A 26,330-nucleotide genomic window follows, 5' to 3' on the forward strand; every position below is an offset into this window, starting at 1 on the left:
AAATAAAAAAAAACTTGTTATTGGTGTACTTGTACAAGCAATCTCAACTAGAGAAGATGAGTAGAACAATTTCAACAATTAGAGAATAGATAATTCGTGAGTTGCAAGAGAGAAAAGCAAGCAGTTGGAGGGAAAGAATGACCAAGACAAGAAGATTAGAGTTTGAAAATTTCAAGAAGAATTAAAAACTATTTCTAATTTTTAAAAATAATTAAAAAATCACAATAGCTCTGATTTTTTTTAAAATAAAACTAATTAATAACTGACATTACTATCGAATAGCACCAAAATTAATAAAAATTAAATTTTATTGTAAAGCACAACCTAAATTGTCTCTACAAGAGTCAATAAATTAATTATTTGAATTATAATTATGAAAAGATATATAATAGGAAATTTTTTTTATAACAACATTAATTTAAAAAAATAAATTTAAATTAAACAATTAAAACAAGTTCAATTGCAAAAATTACCAAGCACATGCAGCGCAATCAATCAAAAACCAATCACCTAAATTTAATCTTTTTCATCCATAAAATAAATTAATTTTATTTAAATTTATTATTTTAATATTTATATATTTTTTAAATTATCATTTAAAAATTAAAAAAATTAAATTATAAATTAATCAAAATCTCTCTTAATCCATAAGGTAACAACTGTTTCTATATTAAGCACACTAGAAATAAAACAAAACAATCACCCAAGTCTAGCAAATTGCTCTTATGTTACATATCAATTGCTTATTACAAGTAAAACCCACATAAAATATATAACCAAAAAAATTATGTAATAAAGCTATTCTAATAAACAATAACAATTAAAGCATAAAATTTAGAGGTAACAAAAAGAAGAACAAATCAAAATAAAGTTAAAATAATTTTTTTAAATATTAATAACTTTATTAAAATTTAAAATTATAATTTATAATTGATTGCAACAAAAAAATTAACTTTTGGTAGAATTAAAATGAAACAGCACTATATAAGAAATTGAGAAACCATGGCTCACGTAAATGAAGAAAAGAAGACGACGCCTCGGCTCCTCTCCAATAATTTTTGCTCCGCCAACTCCTTCGTAAAAGTCATGGGTCCTCTGCTGCGTCTTTTATATATAAAAAGTAGTGCGTCTCTTAAAAAAAAAAAAACCTAATAATTTAATAAAATAATAAACTATCCTAAATAACCCTAATTAAAAACTACCCTAATAAACTCAAAATAAATTTAAAAAAATTTTAAAGATTTAATTATTAACTTGATCTTTAAATATGTTTATATTTTTTGTATCCAAAATAATCACTATTAATATGTTTCAAATTAGATCAAAAGAATTTGTACAAATAAAATTAAATTAAATAGTAACTGTAAAAAAATATTAAAGATATCATTTATATTTTAAAATTAAATATTTAGATAGTTCAAAAAAGTTAAATTGGCTAATAAAATTAAAATTTAATTAAATTCAATTACCTTAAATAAATTTTAAAAGTCTAAATTAAAAGGATAAAAATATATAAAATTTTTATTTATTATAAAAATTTAATTTTGAGGAAAAGGTGGCATTTTCAGTCATTTAAATTAAATTTTTTAATATTTGATAGTTAATAAATAATATTTTACAATATATTTTGAAAAATAATACTAATTAATAAAAAATTCAATTTATAAGATAGAAGTGGCATTTTCATCTCCAAAAACCTCACTTCTCTCATTAAATATTTTTTATTATATTAATATTGATAAACAATATTTAATATATATTAAAAATAACAAGTCATTTAATTTAGATGAGAGAGATGTCATTTCTATCATTTAAAATATCACCCCTCTCATTTAAATAATTTTTTTTACATTTAATGTTTAATAAACACTATTTAATAATTAGTACGAGAAAATAATACAATTAACAAACATTTTAAGTTACAAGACGAGATAGCATTTCATTGGAAATGGTCACTCTCCCATTTAAATATATTTTTAATATTAATATTTAATAAACAGTATTTGACAATTATATATTTTTAAAAATAACATTAAATATCATAATAATTATAAAAATAATTATTAAAAATATATATCATTAAAGAAAATAAATGAAAACACGTAGCTACCTATGACTGATAAATAAAGTATTGTTGAATATTATAGTTATTATAAAGTAATTATTAAAAATAATTCTCAAATAAAATAATTAACTATCAAATACCAATAAATTAAAAACACTTATTAATTAAATATTTAGATCAATATTATATTTATTAAAATTTTATTAAAATATATTATTTTTATATACAATAATTGAAACCCTGTGAGAAAACACACCTAAGTTTAATAAAATAAAATATGAATTATAAAATATATATTTTTTTTAAAATAGTTGAAAACTATTAGGTGGCGTTCCTCACAGGAAATGCCACCTAATATTAATTAAAAAAAATATGTATTAAGCATTATATTTCTGATAAAATAATTATTGAAAATAATATATATTTACTATAAATAAATAAAAACTATTATGCCACCTAAGCTTTTGTTAAATATTATATTTACTGTAAAATATTTATTAAAAAACAATTCTAAAGAAATAATTAACTATCAAATTAAATCTCTTGTTATTTTATACAATAATAAACAAAAAATAATTGATAAGTGGTGGTATTTCATTCAAGGTATGCCACCCTAAGTATTTTTTACTTTCATTTTAGTGAGTTTTGGTTTTTAATTATTATACAATGCATGCTACCAAATTTTTATTTTTGTAGTAGTGAGTTTTTTGTCTCGTGAATGAAAATATAGGATTTTATTAGTAATAATTTTAAAATTTTTTGATAAATGTTTATATGAATGTGTAATTTGCTTTAAAAAAAAAAAAACAAGTGCCATGAGACAGTTTCTCCTATATTCGTAAACAAAAGGATCACGCAATAATAATAGCTTTCTACTTTAGGCCGGGCCAGGAATAGATCATTTAATTTATATGTGAAAAATCACAATAGAGAGCTTGGGAAGAACATTTATCACAAATAAAGACCAAACAAATTTAAAATTACTCTCCAAGGCCAAAAGATTTAAATATAATTAAAATTCATAATGAAAAAATAAAAATATTCTTCATATATATATATTTTTTAAAAAAGCGCACCGCTGTTATTGGTTGTCAAAACACCATTGGCGGCTGACAGGGCCCCAACATTTAGCAATTGCATTTAATTACTTTTTCAAAGTGGCCAAACCCCAACCCTTAGGTCACCCAGAAAATGGGCTGCCTGAATAAATATTATATATATATATATAATTAAATATATTTTTAATTTTTAAATCAATACTCATTAAAAATTTAATAGTTATTTATTAAATTATTAATAAGGATTTGTTAAAAGATTAATATGCATTAGTTTTTATAAATATTTATTTATTTTATTACTGAAAGTTTTCTTGTCAAAAGATTATATGAACTTATAATTTTAGTAAAATTTACTTATCAAATTATTAAAAAAATTGTCAAAGTTAATAATGAGAACTTCTTATTTATAAATGTTTACTTGTTTTCTTGTCAAAACTTTACTTTTCAAAAGCTTATGAACTTATTATTTTAGTAAATTTACTTGTCATATTATGAAGGAAAATTTTCAAAATTTGTAATAAGAACTTATCATTCCATAAATAATTACTTATTAAATTATTAATGGAGACTTGTAAAAAAATTAACATGCATATTACCAAAAAAAAAAGTTTAATATGCACCATTTTTTATAAATGTTTAATTGCGTTTAGGGTTAAAATACAAATTTATTTTTAAATTTTTTAATCAGACACATCTCATATTCTAAAATATTTTTTTAGTATAATTTCTCCTAATATTTTTAAATTTGGTATAATTTTGCCTTGTCATTAGTTCTTGATTGTGCTGACTGTTATATGACTTTGACTCATTTTGTTGACAGCCACGTCACATAATTTAAAAATTAAAAAATTTTAAAAAATATAGGCGTGAACAGCAGTATGCTTCTCGAAACTTACAGAAGAAGTGGCTACGGTGAAGCAAAACCCAGAACTAGTGGATGTTGAGACCTATGGCTTCAAGTCTTCGATTTTCCCTTTAAAATCTGAACTACTAGCTTCCTTGTCTTCTCTCTTCATTTTTCTCTCATTGGCTCTGAAACAACGTTACCTTTGGGCTTTCTGGAGAAGAGGCTATCCATGATGTCGCTTGGATTGCCATTGGCTATTGACTAAACAGGTGAGAGGAGATTCAAACAAGATGATGGGTGCGTTCTTAGATCTGGCTTACTTGCTTGATCTAGTTTCTTTCTTTCTTTTTTTTCTTATTTGATTCAAATTCTTATTTTTTTCCTTCTTTAGAAGCTTCATTTGAACTGGGTTCTTTTTCATTTCTGGTTCGATATTTGGGTTATTTTTTCTCGTATGATTTGGATTTATTGGCTTCTTTTTTTATTTGCTAGGTTTTGTTTGCATTACTGGTTTATGGAGTTTGCTGGTTTTGTGTTTGGGATTTGCCGGAATGAAGAAGGTTACAATGAGGAGGAGGAGGAAGAGATGACATGGATGAGAAGGCAATCTGATAATCTGAGAGAAACACAATAACAATAAGGTGGATGAGAAACATTTGACGTGGCAAGGGAGGAAGGGTGATGTTGTCTTTAATGTGGCATTCCAATCCGTAAATAACGGTCAAATTATCTTTTTTAAACGGTCAATGCTGTCAAACCCTATCAGCAGGGTGAAATTGTACCAAATTAAAAAACTTTGGAATAAAATTATGCCAAAAAATATTTTAGGATAGGAGGTGCACTTGGTTAAAAACTTTGAGAGTAAACTTGTATTTTAATCTTTATTTTATTATTAAAAATTTATTTGCCAAAGTTTATGTGAACTTGGTATTTTAGTAAAATTTACTTGTCAGATTATTAAAAAAATTTGTCAAAATTAATAATAGGATTTGTCATTTTACAAATGATTGCTTATTAAATTACTAATAAAAATTTGTTAAAAAAAATTTCTTGTCAAATTATTTTAGCAAACATTTATAAAAAGTGGTGCATATTAGTTTTTTTTTTGGTAACATGCATATTAAATTTTTTAACATGGTTTTATTAATAATTTAACAAGTAATTATTTGTAAAATGATAAGTCTCCATTATTACATATCATAATTTCTTTGAATAATTTGACGAGTAGATTTTACTAAAATAACAAGTTTATATAAATTTTTGATTAATAAATTTTTGATAATAAAAAAAGTAAACATTTATAAAAATGAGTGCATGTTAAATTTTTTTAACAAATCTTATTATTAATTTAATAAATAATTATTTATAAAATGATAAGCAAACATTAAATCCTTGGCAAGTATTGGTTTGGAAATTGAAAATATATTTAAGAATATATATATATATATATATATATAAATTTATACATTATATTATTAAAAAGATTGGTAGCCCAATGGCTATCATTTCTTTTGGTGACCAAGGACTTAAGGGTTCAAACCTTAACTATCTTAAAAAATTAATTAAATATAATTATCTTTGGTGTCAGGGCTCTATCAGCCATTGGTGGTGTTCTAGTGATAGTGGCGAGATTTTGTTGGAAGAAAATTAGAGGCATTTTTATCTTTTTCATAAAATTTTAATTACATTTAATTCCTTATTCGATCCTTGTTTGTGAAAACTATTTTCCCAAGTTCTGTATTATGGGCCAAACAAACAATTTAGCTTCAGCCCATATTTTAAACAAGAATTTCTTTTTTTTGAGGAGAGTCTAGACGTGAAATTGCTTTGCAGAGACAATTAGCCAATTTATTTGAAGGTTATTCTTACTTTCCCCAAAAAAATGCATGTAATATGTATTTTTAAGGATTGAAAACAGTTATCTTTGTTATTAACAACTATTATTTTGATTATTAATTAATCTAAAAAAAGTATTCAATATACAAATATTATTTTTACCCATGAAAAAGACTAAAATACTCTTTCAACTACCAACTTGTTGAAGGGGGAAAATTCATGACATCAAACGCTCTAGCATGAATACTTAACATATAAAAATACCCTTTAATTTTTCATTTTTACCAGCAATTTTAAGTTTGTGTTTTAAAAAAACTAATTTTATGAATAGAAGGAGATAACCCATTCTCGATACCATCTAACAATATGAATCTTTTGAATTCATTTTCATTACTTTTTATTCCAAAGCCAAATGCTAAGGTATCGAGTCTCTGGCGGAACCACATGTAGTTGAGGGGACTTTGGGAGAAATGACGTCTATAAAGTTTATATTTTATAAGTTGCCCTCTCTTCTTATACTTTACACCTCTTATTTTAATATTTTAAACTTTAAACCCATTTTAATTTTGCTTTTTAGCCTATAACTAAAATTTAATTTTTTAACTTAAAGTCTAGTGAATATTAGCCTATAATTTCAATATGCTTAAATATCAATATTATTTATGTTGGTCAAAAAACATTACTATTATTTAATAATTTGACTAAAAAATAGAAAAAAAATAATTTGACTAAACCAGACTCTTGTCATTCTCATGTCGCATGCTAATTAGGGATTGGTCACAAAAAAGGCAATGAAGAATAAAGATTTAAGACTCAAGAGTAAATTCATTGAATGTCTTTTATTAATATGTTGCACTTAAAAGTCTGCAATTGAAAGTTAACTTAAAAAACAAAGAAAAAGAAAGGAGAAAAGAGAAATAGTGAATTTGAAAGAGATAAAAAAGTTTTCCTTGTGCCAACAATCTTGACTCCATCACCACCCTAACCTTAGATCCTAGTTCTACTGTTGATCGCGTCTTTCTAATATAAGGTAAAAAACAGACTCCTAATTTTTCAGTTCAAAATTATATTTCACTTCTTTGTTTTTTTGAATAACCATAATCTAATGCGCCAAAATTTGAAATGTTTTAATTTATCAAACTTACTTGTGTAGCTGACCAAAAAACTTACCTGTAGAGTTAACAAAACGTGTTAGAAGCTCGAGAAGCTTAGCTACTAAACTAGACAAGTAACTTGATTCAATCGCAACCACAAAACAAAACATGTATATTCAATGTTATGTCAAGAATAATATAAGTGTTGGTCATATATCATCTAGGTTGAACACTAGAGAGCACTACATGATTCACAAAGGAATTTGTCATCAATGATGGATCAACTTGAACTGATGTACCCAAAGAAAATGCAGGTTGTTTAGGTTGTGGAAGAAACATTGACTCACTTCCTAACATAACCATAATATTTGACATGGTGGGTCTATCTTTTGGGTTTTCCTGTACACATAACAGTCCTACGTGCATGCATCTTAAAACTTTTGACTCAAGACAAGTTTCCAATAGATGAGCATCCACAAAGTCCATTTCTTTCCCTTCATTCCATAACCTCCATGCCTGCATTATTCGAACTTATTACTTTTCATGAAACTTTATGGCCAGGACTAGTAGCAGTAAAGTATCAAGTGAATGATGAAACGTACATATGCTAGTAGGGTAGGGGCAAGTTTAGTTGTATAAAAGCCATTATTTCTCTTCCCATTGATGATCTCAAGCAAGATGACACCAAAGCTGAATGTATCAGATTTTACTGAAAACAATCCCCCCATTACATATTCCGGAGCCATGTATCCACTATTATGTACATCAACCTTGAATTTGTCACAAAAAAAGTCGAAAGCAACAATATACATAGATATATACATATAATCTGGCCCAAACTATTTTTTTTTCCTTTAGTTAAACATCTTATGCTATTTTTTCAAAATAAAATTTAGATTGTTTCTCTAAAAGATAAAGTTAACGTTGACTCAATATCAATTTGAATATGTCAATGATCTTAAAAAGCTATGGAATGGTTCAATGCATATAGCAAACAAGTGAACGATAAAACTAATTATCATCTAAATGATCATTCACTTATTTCAACAATAAGAGATGAAAATAAGTTGAGCCAAGCATATTAATTATGGGGCAAACATGAAAATTTACTTACTATGTTCCCATAATTCTCTTGGTGTTAATAGCATTTTGATTTTCATGAAAAATTCTTGCCATACCAAAATCCGATATCTTTGCAACCATATCTTGATCAAGCAATATATTGTTTGGTTTTAAGTCTCTATGAATGATTTTAAGTCTCGACTCTTCATGAAGATAAAGTAATCCTCTAGCTATCCCCATGATAATCCCATAGCATATATTCCAATCAAGATGTGAGCGTTTCTCTGGATCTTAAGAAATAAAAACACCAAAATCTGCAGTCAGTACTGACATGTAGATAAAAACCTTATGAAAAAAAAAGGGGGAAAGGCCAACAGACCAAAGATAAATTTGTCAAGGCTTTGATTCGACATGTATTCATATATGAGAAACTTTTCTTCTCCTTCCAATCCACATCCTAAAAGCTTCACCAGATTCTTATGCTGAAGTTTTGCAATCAGAATGACCTCATTTTAAATTCCTCTGTCCCTTGCCTAGACTTCCTTGATAACGTTTTAACTGCTACTTCATTTCCACCTGGAAGAACACCCTGAAATTCCCAAAAATTGAACCATAAATGCATAATGCCTTGTTTGCTATTACTTGGGTTCAAATGAAATTCGGAGACTATCTTACCTTGTACACAGAACCAAAACCTCCTTGTCCTAGCTTGTTTGAATCAGAAAAGTCGTCAGTGGCAACCTTTATTGTTGCAAAACTCATGAACACAACTTCTTCAGAGCTAATTAATTCTCCATCTTGTGTAATTGTTACACTCTTTGGAGTCGCCAATTGTTGCAGTAGCATCATTTTGCTTTTTTCATCACCTATTTAATTTTGTTTTCAAGCAAAACAAAAAAGACACATGAAAAATCAAAGTGAGAATAGCAAGTGATAACTCTTGCACTATTTTCTCATAGTCAAGAGATAAAAATTGTAGAAAAAATTCACCTCTGTCTTCCACTTGTTTTCTATGGAAATGGGCAGTGCAGAAACCAATAATAACTGCTGATATTAATGCTGATGCACATATAATAGGCCCAAGCATCCATGTCTTCCATTTCCCTCCTGCTCATGAACGGCAAGAATCTGTTAATGATAACATTGACATGCCTTCTTGATGCAAAAGCTAATCAGAATCAGAAACCTTACCTTTAGACGGAAGGTACTTAGAAGTAATATGGATGAACGGAGACAATTCAAACCTCACATTGCAAGTTCGACTAAGAACTGTCCCACCTTCATGGGATAAGCAGCAAGCTCCAAGGTCTCCTAGTGCAGAACTCAAACAGCTATAGCATAATGTTTCAGAGATGTCTTTTGTGCATTGTACTAGACCATAAATTGTAATGTTCTGGGAAAATTCAATTTCCCCAGAAGCAAACATGTTCTTGGAATGAACAAATGCAGCCTCGATAGACAGGTTATTCATTAAATACATCAGAACCCGGCTGAATTGAACAGGATCTGACACTGACACGTTCTTTGCCTGATTGTTCTCATCCGGATACTTCCCAGTATAAACCATCCTTGAAATGAACATCTGAAAGGAGTATCTTACTTGACAAAGCTCGTACCATATCATAGCATCTTTACTTCTGCATTTGTTGAGTATATCTTGGCTTGCTTTGTCAACGCAGTCATTACAAATTGAGGAGTTTATGTCTCCTCTGCATAGTGCCAGTCCGTAGACCTTATCTGGGTCTTCTCCAACGGATGTGTTGTAGAAACCTGAGACTGAAATATTGTAGGAAAGTGATTCTAGAAGAAGCCCGAGGTTGTTATGAAATGTAGAGTTTAGGGTGTAATCTGGGAATTCGGGTGGACACCAAGTGAAGAGAAGGTCTGAACCAGAGACAAGGTGAAAAAATAAGATGGGAATGATGAAGAAAAACATAGCTGAAAATCTATAAAATTTTAGCCACAAAGACAGAATAAATGTATAAATAAGCTGGTTAAGCTAGGCAAGTTATGATGATTTTATACAAGGATAGGAAAAAGCAGGGAAATTTCTCGTCTGGGATATAAAACTAAAAGGAAGTACAACTTGCTTTAATAAATTGTAATGATAATTAATTATTAAGCTGGAAGTTGCCGGAACTATGAGCTACTTAGATCAGCAATAATCTGGTAAACGTTACTGTTCTAATTTTTGTTTAAAAAAGAATCAATTGTCGGTTTCCTTCTAAGCTTATCACTGGTCAGTGATTTTGATTAATTTCTGACAATGCATTGCGCCCAATCAAAGGGCGGCAACATTAGTGATGATGATTATGAGTGGCATTTTTTTCAAGCAACATAGAACACGTTTTTCTCGACATTATCCTTAAGTCTATGTAAAATAATTTAAATTTTTTTTATTTCTTTAATAAAATAACCGTAGGAAAACACGAATATGTTATCAACATCAAAGAAACTAAACAATTAACAATGACAGTGACCTTAGATGTCTCAGGGAGTAACCTGAAAACTATTCATGGATGACTTTTGGTCATAGAAAGAACCAGCTAACTTGGTAGATTTAACTGCAAATCCAAGATAACTTCAAATTGATTAAACTAATTGAACGATTGAATTGACTTTCAAATTCAATATTTTACTAAATGAGATTGAGTTGGGTTTTGCTTGCAGTCATAGTTTCATGCCCAAACTAGAGGTGAAAAGTCATTGAATTATAAAACTTGCTTACGCGCGAAAATGAATTACTTTGAACTTTCTTAACAAATTTTATCAATTTCGTTCCCGGAAGTTAACTTCCTTGCAAAAATCAAATTCTTGACGGGGAATGCTTGGGACAAATTGTCCTATTGTAGTTGCTGCTTACCATCCTTCTGTCTTACATGGAATTTTCTATATGCCCATAAAACAAATTTACAGAAGTTTGGTATTGGTTCTGCTTAATGCTTCAGAATGACTAGCCATTTGGAATCAAAATTCAACAACTTTCACAATCTGATTAATCCTCACATGGATTCATTTTTGCATAGAAGCATAGAGAATATATATATATATATATATATATAGTCGCAGATATCCAGAGGGACAACTTGGTTTCTTCTCTCTGCCTGGTAAAATTTTGTCTCACTTGTTCTCATACCTCATGTACAAGAAACAAGTGAGAGGTGGAAATAAAGGGAGAAAATTACATCCAAATCTCACATAAAAAAATTAATTACCAGAAGATTCATTAACCATTAAATGAAAGCCATTGATAATTATTAATGAATCTTATGGTAATTAAGTTTTTTATACGGAACTTTAACATAATTCTTTCAAATAAAAAATCCCATGCATTACTGGGTCCACAATTTAGGCCTGCATTTTTACAGGTCGACAATAACAACAAAAAACCAATTAGCCTTGTTTATACGTTAAAAGAAAAAGAAAATTGTAAATCTAGTTAAAACTTGAACGGCCTGACTTATCTAACTACAGTATTACAGAATAAAAGGAAAATTTTACTGGAAGGTTTTCAAATCCGATCACTGGGGCAGTATATCGGAAACTGTCAAGTTATTGACGGAGCATTGTTCATTTTCAGCCTCATTGTGATCACTACCAGTGATTCTTCCCTCACAGAAGGGTGGCCCTTGGGGTTGACCAAGTGTTGGGGATTGACTTTTCAACATCAAAACAACAGAAGACATGGTTGGTCTTTCATATGCTTCTTCTTGAACACATAATAATCCAACATGCATGTATTTTAGAAACTGATCTTCAGGGCATGAATCAGCTACTAGAGGGTCCATTAATTCCACTGTATTTCCCTCATTCCATAGATGCCATGCCTGCATAATGAACGACTCTTCAAGTCAACCAATCAATGGTGATGCATACATTAGAGAGATAGAAACTGGTCATTCGCCTAAAAGTTTTAAATAACAAAGTCTCATGGATAACTTTATTATTATCTATAATACTTACATAAGCCAGAAGGTTATGTGCATGTTTAGAGTGAGAGAAACCTGTATTGCGTCTCCCAGTAATAATTTCAAGCAACAACATTCCAAAACTAAAAACATCTGATTTTATGGAATATAGTCCCTCCATAACATATTCTGGAGCCATGTATCCACTAAAAATTTGAAAATATCAAAGTCATAAACTCTTTGCCAAGAAAACAAATATATGCAAATTATAAAAGAAAAACGAACAAGAACCTAAGTAATACTCACTATGTGCCAACTATAGTAGCAGTATTAGCTTCACCTTCAGCTCCTGAAAATATTCTTGCCATTCCAAAGTCTGAGATTTTTGGGTTCATGTCATAGTCTAATAATATATTACTTGCTTTCAAGTCTCTATGAATTATTTTTAGTCGAGAATCTTCATGAAGATAAAGAATCCCCCTTGCTATTCCACCTATTATATCAACACGTTTAATCCAGCTTAGTTGTGCTCGTCGCCTTGGATCTGGCCACAAACAGTGATTAATTTGTTATGAAATGCTTCGCCATTCTAAAGTGGATAAAGCTATGAATATTTTATTATCTTAATGGTTTGAAAGGTGAAGGAAAAGGACTCACCGAAAAGGACAGCATCAAGGCTGCCATTAGGCAAAAATTCATAAACAAGAAGCATTTCTTCTCCATCTAAACAGAATCCTAGAAGCCTCACTAAATTCTTGTGTTGAAGTTTCAGTATCAGCAGAACCTCGTTTGTGAATTCATCTGAGCCCTGTTCAGATCCTGTTGAAAGCCTCTTGATTGCTACTTCCTGGCCATCATTTAATATACCCTACAAAAACAGCAAACCTTAAACAGCATAATGACTTGTTTGGAAATTATACTTCTTTGATAATGACCTTTTTTTTGAATCATAAACTGCATGATGATTTGTTTCCTGATACTTAGGCTGAAATGAATTCCAGAGATCATTTTACCTTGTACACAGCACCAAAACCTCCTTGTCCTAGCTTGTTTGAATCAGAAAAGTCGTCAGTGGCTACCTTAATTGTTCCAAAACTCATGAACAAAAGTTCTTCAGAACTAATTGATTCTCCATCATGTGTATTTGTTGTACTCAAGGGGCTCACCAATTGTTGCAGTTGAATCTTTTCGCCTTTTTTGTTATCTATTTCATTTTGTTTATTAAAAGAAAGGGAAAATGAAAAATCCAAGAACTGAGATTGGTAAGTCTCGCACAATTTTGTCATAGTCAACGGATGAAAAGTCATAAAAAAAATTCACCTTTGTCTTTCCCTTGTTTTTTAAGGAGATAGGCAATGCAGAAACCAATAAGAACTGCTAATATGAACACTGATGAAAATATAATCACCACAAGCATCCATGTCTTCCCTTTCCCTCCTGCTTATAGTGGCAAGAATCCGATAATGATAACATTGATATGCCTTGTTGATGCAAAAACCAAAAAACCAGTCAGAATCAGAAACCTTACCTTTAGACGGAAGGTACTGAGAAGAAGTATTGAAGAACTGATACAAGTCAAACCTCACATTGCATATTTGACTAAGAACTATCCCACCTTGACGGTCTGAGCAACAAGCTTCAAGTTCCTGGAGCGCAGAACTCAAACATTCATGGCATGATATTTCAGAAATGTCTCTTGTGCATTGTATTAGACCATAAATTGTAATTTCCTGAGAAAATTCAACTTCCCCAGAAGCAAACTTGTTCTTGGAAGGAAAAAATGCAGCTTCATTGGACAGCTTATTCATTAGATACATCAGAAAAATTCTGAATCGATCAGGATCCGACACATTCTTTGCCTGATTATTTTCATCTAGATACTTCTCAGCGTAAGCCTTTCTTGAAGTAAGCATCTGAAAGGAGTATCCTACATGACAAAGCTCATACCATATCATAGCATCTTGACTCCTGCATAACTTGAGTATATCTTGGCTTGCTTTCTCAACGCAGTCCTTACAGATTTTGGAGTTCAAGTTTATGTCTCCTCTGCATAGTGCCAGTCCATAGACCTTATCTGGGTCATATCCAATGGATGTCTTGTAGAAACCTGAGACTGAAATGCTAGAGGAAAGTGACTCTAGAAGAAGCTCAAGATTGTTATGAAATGTAGAGTTTAGTGTGTAATTTTGGAATTCTGGTGGACACCAAGTGTAGAGAGGGTCTGAACCAGAGACAAGTTGGAAAAAAAAGATGGGAAAGATGAAGAAAAACATGGCCAAAAATCTATAATCTTTTAGCCACAAAGACATAATGAATATATAAAGCAGGCTAGCTTAGGCAAGATATGATGATTTCATATGAGGGTCAGAAAAAGTTGGGAAATTTCTCATCTGGATAGAGGACTTTAAGGAAGCAAAACTAGCATTAGTAACATTATTGGGATAATTAATAATTGAGCAGGAAGTTTCAGGAACTTTGAGCTGCTAAAATCAACAATAATCTGGTAAACGTTATTATTCTAATCAAGAAATAAAAAATCGTATCATCGGCGAAACCGGTAGATCAATGCTTGATTAGTTATGTTTTTTTTTTTTAAAATAAACTAAGGTAAGGATAATTTTGTAAATATAATGTACAGACTCTGCTAATGACATAGAATATTTTCCCACAGTATTGGAGAGTAATGGAAACACCTCTTCCAACCACTTACTTAAGTGATGAAAGTCTCTACCACTCATGTTAATTTTAATTGGTTTGATTGAAGTTTTTATTAGGCAAAGATGATGTGCAAATATAAAAAATAAGAATATTTTTTTTAAAATAAAAAAATGAATTAAAAGCAATCAAGAGAAATTTGAAAAACCTTTTTAACAAATGGAAAGGATGCCATGCAAAATCAAATAAGTTTGGGAGGCAATCCTGCATGGAGAAAGTGTTAAGTGCTCAACAACATCAGTTTCGTAAATGAACAATTACTTAAATTGAAATAAGCAAAATTTTTATTTAATTTATTTTAGTTATAATTTATTAATTACATAAAAATGAATATAAATTAAAGAGAAATTTTACAACATATTTTAGAAACCATGTGATTTTATAAGAGGGTCAGAAAAGGTTGGGAAATTTCTCATCTGGGATACAAGACTAAAAGGAAGCACAACTAGCATTAATAACATTGAAAGGAGGATTAACAATGGAGCCGGAAGTTACAGGAACTTAGAGTTACTTAGATTAGATTAGTAATGATCTGGTAAACGTTATTATTCTAATCAAGAAATAAAAACATTGAATGGGGGGGGTGTTTTCACGAGTTTTTATCACTGGTCAATGATTTTGATTCTATCCATGCATTCCGTCTCAATCATAGGGTGGCAACATTAGTGATGAAGGTATTGAAGAAGGTGGCATTTTTTTTTTTTTTGTAAAAGAAAATGGAACAGTTTCCCCTTGATAATTTTAATAAAAATAAATAATATAATAAAAGAATAAGAATAATACTAAATAATAATGATACAATAAAATAAAGAATCATACTTCTTTTTAGGACTCTCCAATGGGGATTGGGATTTTAAATTAGGGGATTATCTTCAGGGATTATTCTCAATAATTTGAGAGTCTAAAATAGATAAACAATCCTTATATATGCAAGATTAATTTTTATTATCTTTTAAAAAATATAAAGAGATTAAGAGAGTTAAGGAAAAAAAATTACTGTCAAGTTCCTCACAGTATATCAACAAACGTAAATGGTCCAAACAACATATGGAGCTCTGCTCCACAACAGTATATATATATACACACACACACATACACACACATATAAGTCAAAATACTTAAAACAAGAATCTTACCTATAAAATACATAAAGCTACTCTAGAATAAAAATAAAATACTTTAAATATTTACATTAATCTACAAGATAATTATCTATTTCATTTTGTTTTCAAAGGGGGAAATTGAAAAAAAAAAAATGGAAGAACTAAGGCTGGTAATTCTTGCACTATTTTCTCATAGCCAACAGATGAAAAATTATAGAAAAAATTCACCTGTCTTCCCCTTGTTTTTTATGGAAATAGGCAATGGAGAAACCAATAAAAACTGCTAATATGAACACTGATGCACATATAATCAGCACAAGCATCCATGTTTTCCATTTCCCTCCTGCTCATAAATGGAAAGAACCTACGAACGATTACATTGGCATGCCTTCTTTTTGCAGACTACAATCAAACTAATCAGAACCAGAAACCTTACCTTTAGAAGCAGGGGAAACCAAGAGGTACTGAGAAGAAGTACTGAAGAATCGAGGCAATTCAAAAACCTCACATTGCATGTTTAACTAAGAAATAACCCCCTTCACGGGATGAGCAACAAGCTCTAAGGGCTCCTAGTGCAGAATTCAAACAGTTATAGCGTAATGTTTCAGAGATGTCTCTTGTGCATTGTCTGGGACCTGGGACTCATTTTGAAATATTGTACAGGACTCATTTCTTTCTTCCCTTCTTTTTTATCCCCTTCTCTTTCAGGTTAAAGACATGATTCATCAACAGTCTAATCATTCTAAATTAATGATTCTCTCATATTTAATTACAACAAGCCAAGCTAATATTAGTTTGAAAGGTAAATCATAGCTTCTCTCAAAACCGAGTTGTATAATTTAGATCAATCAGTCAATCACCATGGTTCATATCAGTTACAGAAATATCTCCTGTACAATTTCCTGCTAACAAATTTCCCTGCACAGCTCTGCTTTTTCAGGGCTCATATATAATCCCATATGCCAAACGTTGAAGTCTTTTGTCTTTTGAGAACACAATGTGATTTAGAAAGCACTGATACTCAAATTTAAAGGAATTGATTGGATCGAGGAAATTGACATGCAGAATAAGCATTATTAATTCTCTAAATGAAAGTGAATGCTTCCATTAGAATTAGATCCATGACATGAACATATATAAATACATAAAAGATGAGAGCATTTCATCGAGGCAAGAGTTCAGTCCCAGACATTTCATTTGAAATGGTCACTTTGGAACTTTGAGAAGCCTGATCTGAACCAGATCCAGCTACAGTAGTTGATTTAGAATACATGAAGAATGAAGGTTCTCTTGGAGATGGTAATTCGATGGAAAAATTAGCAAGATACGAAACAATTTGAGCCATTGTTGGCCTATCATCTGGATTTCGTTGAACACACAATAACCCGATCTGCACACATTTGATTACTTCAGTATCACAAGAAGATTCCATTAGAAAAGGGTCCAATACTTGTAATGGTGTACCCTCATTCCAGTGATTCCAGACCTGAAATAATTTCTCAAATATTAGATAATCAAATTCATGATTTTCAGTTTTCGTCTTATACATTGACAATATTATTATATATGTTATAGGAACAACAGTTAGCAAATTTGTTTAGGATTCATGAGATCTTGCATTCTTCTTGCTACAAAGCACTTCTAAACTATAACTCCAAAACTAAATACATCAGATTTTTCAGAAAATTGTCCATACATTATATATCAGGAGCCATGTAACCACTACAAATAAACAAAAACAAAACAAAACAGAAAACAACAAGGGTGTTAGATAATGTAAAAAACATGCTAAGATGAATTTGCACAGGATGGTAATACACAGGATAGATGAAGCCATGTTTCTCATGCAACTTATTAAATAAGATAACCAAATGGAAATGACGAAACAAGAATTGAAGACTTACTATGTCCCGACAATTCTATTTGTGCTTCCTTGGTCTTCATCTGTAGTAATCATTTTTGCCATACCAAAATCTGATATTTTTGGATTCATCTTGTTATCTAATAAAATATTACTCGGTTTGAGATCGCGATGAATAACTTTGAGACGAGAATGTTCGTGTAAGTAAAGAAGTCCTTGTGCAACTCCTCTTATGATTTTAAATCGCTCAAACCAACTTAATAATCTTTGTTTTTCAAGATCTACACAAGGAAATCAAATATGAAGAAAATGCAAGATAGTAATAAGTTCGTTGAAAAATAAATCCATATATAAAGCATGCAACTGGAAGTTCAATTGAAAAAGAAGAGAAATGGTTAGAAGTTACATACACACAAAAAAGAAATCAACACTCTTGTTGGCACATATTCATAAATAAGAATTTTCTCTTGTTCTTCCATGCAAAATCCTAGTAAAGTCACTAAATTCCTGTGCTGAAGCTTGGCAATTAGTAAAATTTCATTCTTGAATTCTAATGTTCCTTGTAAAGAACATCTTGAGAGTCTCTTTATAGCAATTTCTCTTCCATCATGAAGAATGCCCTAAAGAAACATAATAGAATAATTAACTATATAAAAGATAAATGATTAGTTTAGTCCAGTAGATTACCTTGTAAACTTCTCCAAATCCACCTTTTCCTATTTGTTCTCTTCAGAGAAGTTATTTGTTGCAGCTTCAATTACAGCCAAGCTAAATTGCAAGGAAAATTAGGCTAGAGCTTTCATCCCCAACTAGACCAACATATATGAATATCAAATTAAACATGTTATAATTAAAATAAACATAATTTGGATTACCAAAAAAAAAAACATAATTTGAATTTTAAAAGTGAATGCCTAAGGTAGATTACAATTTTCTCTGAGAACTGCTTGACTGCTTTTCCTTGACTTTCTCTTGAGCAGGTAGTAACTCAGGAAGCAAAAAAGTGTCACCAAAACCATAATGGGGACAATAATCTTGACGATAGTTTTGGTTTGTGATCCACTACCACCTCTTTCTCCTGATTAGAAAACAACATTCAACTATGTCATTTGTGTTATCAAGCAACAGAATATAGGAAAATTATGGAGAATATCATTCAAGGAAAACATAGGGACAAAACTTTCAATCAAGGATCAAAACATTTTGAAACATCTTAGCTGAAATGAGGGATTAAATTGAAATTAAATTTTGTTACTCAATTAACAAAATTCCCTTTTATTGAAAAAAATTCCATCCCTCCACTGTTATCGTTGAAGCCATCACCAACAGCCAGAGCACCATCGACGACCGCTAGCAACCACTTAAACCCATGACACTCCAGTTCACCCAAAAAAAAAAAAAAAAATTGAGGTCTATAAGCAACCAATGCCTATTGATTTAATAAAGCAAAATATTATATACATGACAAAACTTAGTTTTCAAGTCAATTTTACTGTTGAAACTTGTCATTTCTATAAATTTTACTTGTCAGTTATTAAGCGGAACTTGTCAATTCAGTTATCAATTATCAGAGATACATCATGTTGAATATATTAATTGAGGGGAACACCTAAAAAAAAAATTAATTGACGAGATTTTTTTTTTTTTTTTTTTTTGAGTTGGAAAAGATACCTGGTGCTGGTACAGATGGCGATGGGGCAGAAGGAGATGGCTGTTGCTGTAGGGAATCAACAACAGCTTTTATCATAGAAGAGGTACTGCTCATATCTAACAAAGCAGTTCATGTGAGAACCTTTGCACCAGTTCTGTACTCGAAACGATCATTGAGTTCCACGATAGCCTCCTCCAAGCAGATTTTGCAATCTCGCTCAGACAAATCAGGCGTGCACAGAACAAGGCCATAAATAGGTGTCTGATACAAGCCTTCTGCATTGACGCTGCAACTTACGACGATAGTCACCAGCTGCGGCTTTTGTGGTTAGATTTTGCAACAGATTATTCACCGTTTCACTGAAGTAGTTCAAATCTGTTGCATTCACATCAGAAGAAGTTCCGGCAAAATCATTAGGGTCTGATATAACCCATATATTGAGTGGTCTGAGTATCGCAACATGCATCCGTCATTGAATCCGAATGCCTCCTTCTGATTTGTGGCATTTCTTTAGGACAGAGATTGTGGCATTTCCGAGACATCTAAGGCAAATATCTCGCTTCAAATCTGCTCTGCACAGTCCGAGCACGTAGATTCTGCAGGGTTTGGGCCTTTAGAGGAATTGTAGAAGCCATAGTCAATTTTGGGTCGGAAGTGAAACTGGAAAGAAAGGCCGTAAGGTTAGTGTGGTAGTGACTTCCGTTTGTATAGTTTCCTCTGTCATGGAAGCAATCCCAATACGTCAATTCGGGAAATCAAGCTGGACCGTGAGAATTACGATGAGATGAGAAAGGAATGAAAGCAGGGCCAAAGCCAAAGAATTGAAGGACATGGTCATCTCTGGAATCCCCCGTCGAATCCCTGTGACCTGTCACTAGAGCAATGGATCCTTATTACTCCTTAGATCACACAGGTCAAACGGGTCCCCCAATAAGTCATGCATGGATGTTAATTAAATTTAGATGTATACTACTAAACTGGGAACCAACTGTTTATAGATAAATATTTTTTAAATATATAAAAATAATTATATATAGGAATGAAAATTAATGTTTAAATTTCAAACAAAATGCTATATAATAGAAAAATAATATCCATCAATATTTTATCATTTCACAAAAAAATTATACTTATTTCATAATTTAAATTTATAACTTTAAAATATAGAAAAATATACATTTACACACACAAAATTCATTCACATTTCTTATGCTTGTTCATTCTTTCATTTACTATTACTTAATAGATAAAGATAGGTGTGAATTTAGTTTAGAATTATGAATTAAAAATTTTTCAAAAAAATACATCGACGCAACCGGTGTTTACAAATGTGTTGGTTTCCTGCGTTTTCAGACCATTTATCGATATCCTACAGGTGAGTGGTGTGGGAGGGAGACTTATTATTTATGGTTAATAATAGAATAAAGAAACGTAGAAGAGATATACCAAGAAAATATTTGATCAAATGCCATTGACATGCTGGAACGAGATATGTCGGCAGGATGCAGAGCTACAAAGAAAGACGAGTGAGTGAATGAGAACGCACAACTGAAATTGCTCTTCCTTCCCACTGCCGCAAAGACAAAGGACCCCACTCTGCTTTCAAGTCGGCTTTTCGATTTCCACCACCAAACACATTCCCAACGCGCCTTTATTGCTCTTTTCTTTTCATGTTTGCTTTTTTTTTTTTAAAATTTAATGAAGGTGGACGCGACACTGCAACTATAGCTACATAAAGGGAGTGACCTGAGAGCGCTTTAACCTAATTCAAATCTACTCTTTTTTATAAAAAAAAATTAAGTTAAAACAATTTATATTTTGATCTAATTTTAATATAATTTGAAATTAAATAGGATTAAACTAGTCCGGTATAATTAAGAGAGTGGTTTCAATCTTATATAGTATCTTACTTTGACTTTTTTTTTATCTATGGAGAAGTAGTAATTATTTTAACATAATAAATTTAATTAACGTAATAAAGATTAATGTAGTCATATAAAATGTATCACAACAACAACCAATTATAAATTCAAAATAATCTCCGACAAACAACAAAAAATATTTCCAATTACAATACAAATAATTTAATTAAACAACTTTTAATAACATTAAATAACCTTTAACATATTTAAAGTTCATTATACCAAGTTAACAATAAATTTTATCAATAAAAGAAGAAAAATTAGGTGGTCAATATTAGAATTTTGCTCAATATTCAAACTTTACAAGTATAAAACACAAAAAATACTAATTATTATTATACATTAAATAAATTCTAAGACCGGACCAAGTGATACAGGTGCTCGGTTCTTATCTAGTTCAACTTAAAGAAAAGTTTGATTTTTTTGATTTCTTTTGTCCTGAAAGATAATTTTATTTAAATTGAACAGGATCGAATTTGTCTCGAGTTGCACTGTATTAAACTGGATTAACGTACTTTTTCACAACCCTAACTACAATAATATGAAAAAAAAATTAAGATAAATTATAAAATATATTAATTTATTTATATTGGCTCTGATTACCATTTAGATTTAATTGTGATTAAAGCTTAAGTTGAACTGTGAACTAATATCTCCACTCATTTAATCAACTGATATCATTTTAGATGTTGTATGAACTCTTCTCACTCTTTAATCTTCAACACGTCACCGTACGTGCGGGTACTTTTCTAAAGAGAAAGGAAAGATGCAGCAGATGCAGATGCAAAGAAAAAACGACAGGCCTTTTGACATTGTCATGATCACGAAGACGTGAGGTGTGTGGCATTCATACCTTCCTAGCCTCTACTTTCGAAGGTTTGCTCGAAACAAATAATAATAAAAAAAAAAAAAAACTTTCCAAAACTCCAAGCTTTGCATATTCCAGGAAAGAAATTCATCTAGGTCTCTAGGTCCAGGGGATTAATTTCAAGGGAAATCGCCCGACAAATACCCATGGAACATTTTATTTACAAAGAAGAATTAAGACACTAAAATGTAATTAAATTTTAGTAAAAAAAACATAAAACAACATCCCTTATTTTCAAAACAAAAATCTCCTCACTGCCGTAGCACTAGTGGCCAAACCACACCCACTGAAGCTCTGGCACTGGTGGTAGACCTGTGAGAGAGAGAATTTTTTTTTTTTAAGGTAACCAGAGGGCTTAAACCTACATCCTTTTGGCCACCCATAGGATAGTCATTACTAAGTTAATAATTTCTTTCACTTATATAATGCAAATCATTATATATTTTTAACTTTGTTTTGAATTTTTATGCCAATATTTATCAGGAGTTTAATGTTAACTTGTTATTTTATAAATGAGTACTTATTAAATTACTAGTGAGATTTGTTAAAAAATTTAATATACACTGATTTTTATAAATATTTATTTATTTTTATTACTGGAATGATAAATCTCCATTAATAATTTAACAAGTAACTATTTGTTAAATGATAAATTTTATTACTGACTTTGAAAATTTCTCTTAATAATTTAATAAGTAAAACGGTGCATTGTTACTTTTAATGTCGACAAAATGTTAATTTTGACCATTAATTAATCTAATAAATTAAAAAAAGATTCAAAAATTATAAATAAGCATCCGAGAAGAAAATTAATACATTTTAAATTCCTTAAATTACAAATAAATATCAAGAGACCATATTATTTTAGAATGCATGAAGAATGAAGGTTCTCTTGAAGATGGTAATTCAATGAAAACATTAGTAAGATACGAAACAATTTGAATCATTATTGGCCTATCATCTCGATTTCATTGGACACACAATAACCTGATCTGCGCACATTTGATTGCTTCAGTATCACAAGAAGATTCCATTAGAAAAGGGTCCAATACTTGTAACGGTGTACCCTCATTCCACTGATTCCAAACCCGAAATAATGTCTCAAATATTAGATAATCAAATTCATAATTTCCAGTTTTTAGCCATACTTAGCATGCTAATTGGGATTAGATAAATATGACGACATATTATAGGAAAAATAATTAGCTTAGATTTAATATTTACATTTAAGATATATGATTCATCAAAACTAGCGTTTTCTGCTTTTCAAAGAACTTTTAAAACTATAACTCTAAAAACTAGAGACATCAAATTTTCAGAAATAATGTTCATACATTATATATCTAGGAGCTATAACTACTACCAAAAAAAAAAAAAAAACAAAAACAAACAAAACAAAACAGAAAGTTAGCATAATGTAAAAATGCTAAGATGCATTTGCACATGAAGGTAATGCATAGGATAGGACAGAGGAAGCCATGTTTCACATACAAAACACACAAAACCTCCTTTTGTTTCTCATGCAACTTATTACTTAAGATCATCAGTTGGCATTGACAAGACAAGAATTTAAGACTTATTATGTCTTGACAATTCTATTTGTGCTTCCATGGTCTTCATTTGTAGCAAATTATTTTTGCTATGTCAAAATCTAATATTTTTAAATTCATCTTGTTATGTAATAAAATATTACTCAATTTGAGATTATGATAAATAACTTTGAAAAAAGAATGTTCATGCAAGTAAGGAAGTCCTTGTACAGCTCCTCTTATAAATTTAAATGCTCAAACCAATTTAGTGATCTTTGTTTCTCAAGATCTACAAAAGGTAATCAAACAATTGAAAAAATAAGAAATAATAATAAGTCCTCCAGAAATAAATCCATACAAAGCATGCAATGGAAACTTCAACCAAAAAGAAGGGATGATGTTAGAAGTTACAAACCAAACCAAAAGAAATCAATGCTCTGTTTGGGGACGTATTCATAAATAAGAATTTTCTCATGTTCTTTCAAGAAAAATCCTAGTTAAGTCACTAGTTTGGCAATCAGTAAAATTTTATTCTTGAATTCTAATTTTCCTTAAATACAATATGTTGAGAGTCTCTTTATAGCAATTTCTCGCCCATCATAAACAATGCCCTAAAGAAACATAATCGAATAATCAGGCCACATAAAATTTATATGTAGTACAGTCTGGTAGATTAAACCTTGTAAACTTCTCCAAATCCACCTTTTCCTATTCTGTTCTGTTCAGACAAGTTATTTGTTGCAGCTTCAACGGTATTCAAGCTAAGTTGCAAGGCAGTCAAGCTAGAGTTTTCGTCCCCAACTGAACCGATTTCATGAGTATCAAAATAAATGTTATAATTAAAATAAACATACTTTGAAGGGTAAAAGTGAATGTCTAAGATAGATTACAATTTTCTCTAAGAACTACTTGACTGCTTTTCCTTGACTTTCTCTTGAGCAGATAGTAACCCAGTAAGCAAAGAAGTGTCACCAAACCAATAATGGGAACAATAATCATGACGATAGTTTGTGATCGACTACCACGGCTTTGTCCTTATTAAAAAAACAGCATTCAACCATGTCACTTATGTTATTAATTGACGGAGTTTGTTATTTGCCTTTTGAGTTAAGTAAAGATACCTAGTGCAGATGGAGATGGAGATGGCTCTAGCTGCAGTGAATTGGCAACTGCTTGATCATAGAAGAGGAACTGCTCTTATCTAACAATGCAGTTCCAATTGTAAAGCGTTGCACCAGTTTGATTCTTGTAAAGATAATTGAGCAACACGATAGTATCCTCCAAGCAGTTTCTGCAATCTTGCTCAGACAAATCAGGCGTGCACTGAACAAGGCCATATATAGGTGTTCGATACAAGCCTTGTGCAATTGATGCTGCGAACTTACGATGAGAGTTGCCGGCTGCGGCTGTTCTTGTTAGATCTTGCAAAAGACCATTCGCCGTTTCATTGAAGTAGTTCACGTCTTTGGCATGCACTTTGGAAGAAATTCCGGCAAATCTGTTAGGTCTCAGATAAAACCCAAAAATTGAGTGGTCTGGGTATCGCAGCATGCATCCGTTATTGTATCCAAACACCTGCTTTTGATTTGGACATTTCTTTGGGAGAAGGATTGTGGCACTTCTGAGACATCTCCGGCAAGGACTTGACTCCACATCTCCTCTGGACAGTCCAAGTGCGTAGACTCTGTCAGGGTTTTTTGGCCTTGAGAGGAAGTGTAAAAGCCAAAGTCAATTTTGGTGTCGGAAGCGAAATTACGAAGAAGGGCATCGACGTTGGTGTGGCAGGCGCTTTCATTTGTGTAGTTTCCTCTTTCATAGTAGCAGTTGGAGTATTGGAATTGGAGGAACTCTTGCTCAGCCACGGTGAGAATGATGAGACGAAAAAGGAAAGAAAGCAGAGGCAAAGCCAAAGAAATGAAACACATTGTCATCTTGACTGCTGGAACAGATGGAAAGTGATATGCATGAAGATCTATTCTGAAGATGTTACCCAGGATAGGAACATTGTCTTCTCGTCCACTCAACACATAATTGAACAAAAGAGATGCTAGACTATGAGGAAGCACAGAAGTATCCTATAGGCGTCGGACACGGATATGCGTACGTCCGCGTCCGATGCGGCTGATACGGTGGGCACAGCTCGACACTAACACTGCGTTTTTGGTCTAGATTTTTTAAAACTTAAAACCCAAAACTCACCATTTCTGTTGCCGCGTGCTCTTGCTCTGTCGTCGCTCTTGCTTTCTACTCTGTTTTCACCATTTCCGGCGACAGGAGGAGGAACATGATGATAATAGAGACCCTCAAACAGGGAGGAGTAGGCGTCCGGGTCAACTAACAAGTCATGCATGAATGTCAGCTTTCGCAAACTCGCATTGCCACTCGCAATCAGGCTCCCATGCTCCTTAAATTTAAAAATGCATCCTTCTTACATTTATGTTGGAGTCTGAAATTTTATGTTTAGGAGCCCACTACTTTTAAAATGTGCTATGTTGGAGCTCATGAGGTACAATTGAGGAGACAGCCCATAATTGCACTGCACACCTCTGTTTTTATTTGGTCATTTGGTGAGACTCATAATTTGATTCTGCATCAAACTTACTTTCACAATTAACAAAACATGTTGAATTGAAACTCGAGAAGCTTAGATACTAAACTGGACAAGTAGTAAGATTCATTCACGGCTATTGAACAAAATATGTATATTCAATGCTATGTTAGGTGTAATATAAGTGTTAATCATATATCAAACACTAATAATAATATAACATCATGCATGCTTAATGAAAACTTTACATTGCCACAAGGTGA

The 26,330-nt window shown here is 31.1% G+C and overlaps 2 protein-coding genes, 1 long non-coding RNA gene and 2 pseudogenes across 3 annotated transcripts in view; 1 reads left to right on the forward strand and 4 right to left on the reverse strand.

Moving 5' to 3' along the window:
* LOC129293128 (uncharacterized) overlaps positions 1-26,330 on the reverse strand; it is a 79,917-nt gene that overhangs the window by 45,841 nt on the left and 7,746 nt on the right. The gene's annotated exons all lie outside the window — the stretch shown is intronic.
* Positions 4,071-4,800, forward strand: LOC129293783 (uncharacterized). Its single transcript, XR_008589215.1, has 2 exons — positions 4,071-4,239; positions 4,463-4,800. It is a non-coding gene; the product is annotated as an uncharacterized LOC129293783 (long non-coding RNA).
* Positions 7,015-9,934, reverse strand: LOC129293775 (cysteine-rich receptor-like protein kinase 44; annotated as a pseudogene).
* LOC129293772 (cysteine-rich receptor-like protein kinase 10) lies at positions 11,260-14,414 on the reverse strand. The gene is made up of 7 exons (XM_054931882.1): positions 13,399-14,414; positions 13,191-13,307; positions 12,884-13,074; positions 12,528-12,738; positions 12,177-12,414; positions 11,926-12,076; positions 11,260-11,789 (listed from the first exon to the last, which is right to left on the reverse strand). The coding sequence occupies exons 1-7, from the start codon at positions 14,177-14,179 to the stop codon at positions 11,484-11,486; spliced, it is 1,995 nt and encodes a 664-aa protein (XP_054787857.1). The 5' UTR covers positions 14,180-14,414; the 3' UTR covers positions 11,260-11,483.
* Positions 17,293-19,486, reverse strand: LOC129293777 (cysteine-rich receptor-like protein kinase 10; annotated as a pseudogene).

This window comes from Prosopis cineraria, unplaced genomic scaffold, assembly GCF_029017545.1.
Source record: "Prosopis cineraria cultivar Desert tree isolate PC_DT_omini unplaced genomic scaffold, ASM2901754v1 PC14, whole genome shotgun sequence".
Classification (NCBI taxonomy): Eukaryota; Viridiplantae; Streptophyta; class Magnoliopsida; order Fabales; family Fabaceae; genus Prosopis; species Prosopis cineraria.